The sequence below is a fragment of the Gavia stellata genome, chromosome 12 (assembly GCF_030936135.1).
Source record: "Gavia stellata isolate bGavSte3 chromosome 12, bGavSte3.hap2, whole genome shotgun sequence".
Lineage (NCBI taxonomy): Eukaryota > Metazoa > Chordata > Aves > Gaviiformes > Gaviidae > Gavia > Gavia stellata.
Window position 1 is genome coordinate 17,223,842 of NC_082605.1, and position 6,687 is coordinate 17,230,528.

The 6,687-nt window shown below is 46.8% G+C and overlaps 1 protein-coding gene across 1 annotated transcript; it reads left to right on the top strand.

The window, feature by feature from the left end:
* Positions 1-591: 591 nt before the first annotated feature.
* SNTN (sentan, cilia apical structure protein) lies at positions 592-3,452 on the top strand. Its single transcript, XM_009811990.2, is given in 5 exon segments — positions 592-651; positions 653-798; positions 1,429-1,463; positions 2,240-2,379; positions 3,294-3,452. Coding segments are annotated over 5 exon segments (540 nt in total).
* Positions 3,453-6,687: the final 3,235 nt, after the last annotated feature.

Here is a 6,687-nt window from a genome sequence, read left to right on the forward strand (position 1 = left end):
TGTGTTTTCTAATAGCGATATCCGTGCCAATAAATAACAAAGTTCATCGGAGCCCTTCCAGTTCCTCTAACGTGCGACTGCTCTGCCATATGGCTCCGTGCTGCTTTTGGAAGCAGGCAGTACCCGTTCAGGTAGAAAGCAAAGCAGAGGCTCCGTGCTGGATGCTGCTTTGCAAGCAGTTTGGAGGAAGAACAGATCTCCTCTTTGCACTGCGCTGGGGGAATAAATGTTAGAGCAGGAGCATGCTCACCTAGGATAAATGCTGCGTCAGGATTTGGGGAACGCTTGGTTTCTGACTCCGTATATAGGAACATCTCATTTTATAGCTTGGGGCAAGTTACATTAGCCCACGCTAGAAAGGTTTCCCGTTAAAATGATAATGTGTATAGCTGAATGGTTTCAGTGTCTTAGTTATTCCTGATGCAAAGTTACATCCCTACAGATCTAAGTGGATTCAGGCTCTATTAGTTTGCTTGGTGTCTGTCAAATTCTCACATAAAATAAACAGCCATGCTACTTGCCAGCAGTGCCGCCTTACAGGGGCTGCTTTAGACCCATGTATTTAGCCAGCATTTACATTATTGATAGGGCATGGCTGCAAGCAGGCTGCTTTCGCAGGGCAGAGCTTGAATTCACCTGTTTGCTATTACTCAAGTTGCTTAGAGATCACAAACACCCCGGCCTCGAGATGTGTGGCTGCAGAGCAAGCGTTCCCAGCACGAAGCAGTACTCGGTCAATCAGCCAGCTCCTACTTCCACCAAAAGAAGCCCTTCAGCTGCAGCAGGCATGCCCAAGCGGTAAGTCATCGCGTTGTTCTTTGCATCTCCGGTGATCTGCCATTTGGCTTGAAATTCGTTATCTGGATGTATTTGTCTCTATCACAAGCAAAGTCTTCTGCTGTGTGTTGGCTGCTCTGTAATTAGTTTCCAGCACTTAGCAAAAGTAAGCAGGCTTTAAGTTTTAATAGAAAGCAGGGAGGTGCTTCTGACAGATCTGAGTCCTGCTGGAAATAAAAGCTATGTGTCCACTCCAAACTGGGAGCGCTGGTGAGTGGGGGATGACAGACCCCTCTGCACTTCCCTGAGGATGGGCTGAAAACTGAGAAAATTCCTGGAGCTCTTTCATGTTCTGAAGAAATTACTTGAAGGATGTTGCAATGCCTCTCTCAAAATTATTTAATAAGCACCTTTAATAACAACTCCCGGCTATTTGCTTAGGTGGAGAATTAGGAGCTGTGTGATGTTGTGTGCTGCTTGTAAAGGCCATTTTCCTTTCCACTGTAAAGGAAAGCCAGTCTCCCTTGGGAAGCCCTGAGTTCCTGGGGGATTAAATGAAACAGAAATGAGCAAGCTCACTCGTGGAGAAACTATATATACACACATAATTCACCAGGTGATAACTGTGCCTCTCTTCTCTCTCACTACCAGCATCCCTATAGCCAAGCAGCTGGCATCAATAAAAGGTAAGGGGACCCATTCATTGCCCCTTGGGGGTTCAGGTCTTCCACGGCCACAGCCCAAGGGCAGTAAATCCTGGTGAGTTAGCAGAGCTGCGGAGGCTGTGCAGACCCTTGGCCGGTGCAAGGCAAGAGGGTCTCGTGGGTCCCTGTGCGATGTGCTCCTGCGTTGATCCGCGTCTCCTCTTCTGCTTGCCTTTCTGTTAAAAATCGCAACCCAAATCGTCTGTGGGAGCTGATGCTAACTGAGGACTGTGAGTGTGCAGTCTTTAGGATGCAGCTCAGGAGTGGGGGGAATGAATCCAGCCAAAATCCCAAGTACACCATAATGTTGAAGTGCAGCACTGATGCTCAGACACGGGCATTTCTGTTCAGCCAGGCTTCCCAAATGGGCCACGTTTTCCCTGATACAGGATCCTGGGAATCCAAACGCACCCAGGGGATGGCCAGCATGGCCTGTCCCCATGGTGTGGCAGGTCCTTGCTGGATGCCCAGGGTGGGGGCAGACCAGATGGGTCTCGCATCACCCTGTGTTACTGCCCCAGCTCCGATCAAAAGCTCCCTTTTGGGGTGTGTTTCCGTGCCACGTGAGGCATGTTGCTGGCCCACTCCAAATAAAATCTGGACCAGGTCCTCTGTGGGTATAAACAGTTTCAGTCTCATTAACTTTAATGAAACTACACAGATTTCCACCCACTCAGGATGGTTCTGACAGATTCCTTTCAATTATATCTCAAATGCCACTTTTTCTGATAGGCTGATAACTTTTTTCCCCCCCTTAGCTCTAGGAAAAGGCTCAGACCTTGAAAAAGCTTTTGCTACCACAGCTTTGGTGTATAACAACTCTGCTGATGCTGAAGGCAAACTCAGCAAAGCTGAAACCAAAAGCCTGCTGCAAACCCAGTTTTGGGGTTTCATACAGGTGAGGGGGTTTGAGCAAGCGGGTGGTGCTGGGCCGGCACCGGCCGGGCATTTTGGGAGCAGGAATGGCACCTTGGGCTCTGTCCTGCAGCTGGGCGGGCATCAGCCCATGGGGTAATCCCATGTGAGACTTCAGTGACTTGGTACAAACATCTTCAGTGAATTAGTTGCTTTATGTTGAGCTTGTGTCTGTGTCTAACACAGGGCTAAAGGAGGTGGGGCAGCAATAAACCACTGTTGATGTGCCTGCTTGCAATTTTGTTAATGAAGTAGGGCAATTGCAAAAAAAAAAAAAGAAATCCAAAAAAATCCAAACAAACAAAAAAAGAAACCCTCAGATGGTGACAAGAGACAGCATTTATGAAAAGAAGAAACCCATTGCATTTAATTAGGTGTTTAGTGGTTTGCCAGAGCACTGACCCAGTACCAGACAAGCCAGCCCTGTGCTGCAGAGCCGCATGCACTGCGGTCACTGGTGGGGCTGCTGAAAGCACCTCTCCATCGATCAATCACCTACCCAGGGTGTTGGTGGCAGCTGGGTATGGTGAAAAACAGCTATATCAGCACCTGTGGCTGTGAAGTTCGTGCAGATTTTTTTCCAGCAGTTACCAGCTACATTCATCTCTGCCAGATTTTCAGTCATGACTAGGTACCTTTTAAAAGATTTAATCTGAATTCAGGTAGAAACTTTAGGGACTGGTTGTTCTCCTGTCTGATTGCAAAAATATTTCTGTTTGAGTTTCTTGAGATAACTTTAGAAAAACTATTATGAATGTGGACATAAAAACCTGGATGGGAAGACAGAAAATACATTATTTTTCACATAGGTGTCTTTCTTATGATGCAATAAAAAAGGAACTTTGTGCTTAATCTTTTTCTTTTTTTTTTTTTTTTGTCATTTAAAATTCTCCATAGGGCCAAGAAAACAAACCAAAATACCAGGAAATAGTTTCTGCCCTGGATGAGGAGTCGGAGAACAAAATTGATTTTGAAGATTTCATGATCTTGTTAGTCAGTCTCACTCTAATGTCTGACCTGCTGCAGGAGATCAAAAATGTGAAAACTACAAAATGATAAGTGCTTTAAAAGAAGAAATGGGTTGGCACTTTATAAGGAAAGCGGGAGTGAACCACACACAGGGATAACACTGAGTGCCTGGATACCCTGTGCTGTTCCCTTTTAAATGAAATAAAGTCTTGTCCAAACCTGGCTGAACTCACTCCTCTATAGGAACAGTCCATGGATGGAAAAGTTGGTGCTCAGGGACTCATGTCTGCTATGTACGTGCTTCAGGAGGGTACACTCTGGACCAGCTCTTGGCATGTCCCAAGGCCCCGACACCAGTCAGCAGCCTGGTGCAGTCCCCAGCCCAGCTCCGTGCTGGGGGAAGGCAGCCCACGCTCTCCCAGACCTCTCCATCATCTCCTGCACTATTGGGGGGGGATGATGGGGAGACCGCTGGAAGACCACAACTCCCTTAGGGGCAGCAGCCTGTATGGCATGGTCAGTCAGCTCCCCAGGGCTCTCCCAGTCAGTCCAGTGTGCTTCAGCCCTGAGCAGAGTGATCCCAGTGATGGGTTTCACAATTGGCAGCAACCTCAAAATCTGTTGCAGCCTTCGGTAAACATTGACTTTAGTTTGCGTGGTTTTTCAATCCACCATCAACCCTTCTGAAAGGAGCATTTATTTATTTTTATTTCCTCCTCCAGCTGACCTCTTCATTGAGTGATCACTAGAGGAGGAATTTCAAGTCCAGCATTTGCAATGCATCTTTGGCAGTGCTGGGCTTGTGTGACCAAAGGGATGACTTAGTTAAACATGTTGGTCAGCTGAGTCTGTTACTTCATGAAACTGTGAAGAGGAGAAACCAGGTAAGCTAAGAGGTGGTCCAGACTAGGGATGGTGGGGAAAAAGGGTGGCCAATGAAGTGTATTAGAGCTGAGGGATACTGGCTACCCAGCCATGGGCTTGGTTAGGGCCAGAGCCTCAATATTAAATGCTCATCATCCTAATCTTTATTTTGATTCCTACCTGTAAGGTCCTGGCTCAGAGCCAACATTTAGCCCACTGTGACATCCCTTTGGGGCACAAAAGGCGGTCTCACACCCCAGGAACATAGCATCCTCTGTAAGAATTGAACAAGCCTCTACCAAGACAGTCAAGATGAGCGAGCCAGCAAAACATTGCAACCCTTTTCATTTTCTCTTCTTCCTTGGCTGGAAAGGAGAAGACAAGAATGATTTAGCTTTGGTGCATAATTTTTTAAACAGGAAGGGATCAGAAACGTTGGTGTTAAAAGAGGGAAATTAATGCCAGCTGAGTAACAAGATTTAACTCCTTGACATAAAAAGGCTCTTAGTGTTTCCAGAAGCTAAGAGGATGTTTTGTAACAGATTTTGGTGCAAAGGAAAGACATGTTGCAGCAGGAGGCTGGCAGACAGTTGTTTTGAGAGGGAAGGTCTGTTTCTTTGTGTGGTGTGGGATGGAGCTGAAAGAATAAACTCAAATGGATGCAGCGGGTTTTGAAATGAAGCTCAGCAGGTAAGTTGTTGCTCTGTGGGGTTTGAACCTCAGCCAGGACATGGCCTGGCCTGGAGGCTAACGTTCACAAATGGTCTTCCTACAAATAAAAACTCGTGTTATGCAAGTCCCTTGCTCTGATTGTGGGTTGCAAGAATAGGCAGTATCAAACCTGCAGCCAGAAGTGACAAAAGAAGCAAGCAGCGATTTCTGTCCGTTTGCTTGGTCATGGAGATGTCCCTCCCATGCACTTCCCACTGAGGTGACCAGTGGCCCCGTGCTGCAAGGATGACCTTCGCCATGGGGTGCACATCAGATCTCCCAGAGATGGCATATGGGAGCACAGGGATGAATGAGGAGGGCAAACCTCTCTTGGAGACCATCCCTTCTGGGCTTGTGTCCTCTGAGGAAGCTGACCTTGACCAAGCACCCTGGATCAAAACAAGGACTTAATCTGGTAGCCTTATCCATGTGGGTATCACAGCTTCATATTGATAATGCATCCCTAGTGTTGCTCAGTCTCTTCCCCTGTCCTCTTGGGTTTTGGCCAGGTAGAAGATCAGTCAAAGCTTAAAAAAATCAGCTGATGCTCCTTTTCTGGGATAGAAAGATGGATTGAATGTGAGAGTCCCTAGAAGGCTTTTCCCATTACTAAAGTAAAGAAAACACTGCACAGCCTTGAAAAGCTTGTTTGGGAGCCACTGGTGACTTTGAAAACATAAATTTCCTAATATCCCTCTGTTACAACAAAAAGCTGAAAGGAGCAATATTGTGAAGCCAATTAAGAAAGAGTTCTTTGAAATCGCTAAGGCCCTAACACAGTTTCTGTTATTGCTGAAATGTTTCTTAATCTTGCATGACTTGAATTAATGACTTAAGAGCCTTTTATCAGATCAATTCACTCTGTCATCTCCTCGTATGCAAACCCTTTTTATTCTAATGCAGTGTGTTATGCACTAGCATCCCGAGTCCCTGGCTTCAATCAAAAGCCCCTTGTGCTAAGCACAGTGAAAATCCAAAGTAAGAAGCAATTCCCGAACAACTCAATAGCGAAGATATTCAAATGGTAGGGAAGGAATCAGAGGCACAGAAAAACCAAGTGCCTTGCTCAGCGCATGTAGCAGAGCTGGAACTGGATGCCAGTCTACACTGGGCTTCTCGTGCAGAAGACCACGGCTTTCCAAGAGGCACTGTGATGGTTTCTGCAAGAGTTTCTGAACAAAGTGACTGGGATGTGCAAGGCTTGATCTGCATCCGTCCTTGAAAGTCCCGCCTGATGCTCAAAAGCAGAAGGACACACTTGGAAGAGCTCCAGCATCTTCTTATAGTTAGGAGTAGGCAGAAGTTTGCAGCTCGGCTGGAATATGCTCTTTTATTAGCTCAGACTATTCGTGGCTGCCCTGAGCACTCTCAGCTAGCGGCTTTGAAGCTGATCTGGCGTAGACAGCATGTCTGGCTGCATCCTCGGGGAGCTGGCTAAAATCTTGCTTAAAAGGCTACTGTTGTGCTTTGTTTTCTTCCTAGCTTGCTCCTATTGGAAGCGATGGGAGTTCATTATCGATTTCCCACAGCAGAGCCCACGCAAGTGCCAAGGAGTTGAACAGGCAGCTAAACTGATGAAATCTGCAGGCTCCTCTGCCTCAGCAAGTGCGAACATCATATCAATATCTGATACCCCCTAGAAGTGAAGGCGGCATGAAAAGCAGCTCGTCAAAACCTGACCTCTGTGGGCCTGGGGTTGGGTTGGGATTTGTGCAGCCACACTGTCCAGGTGTGACTAGCCACCCTG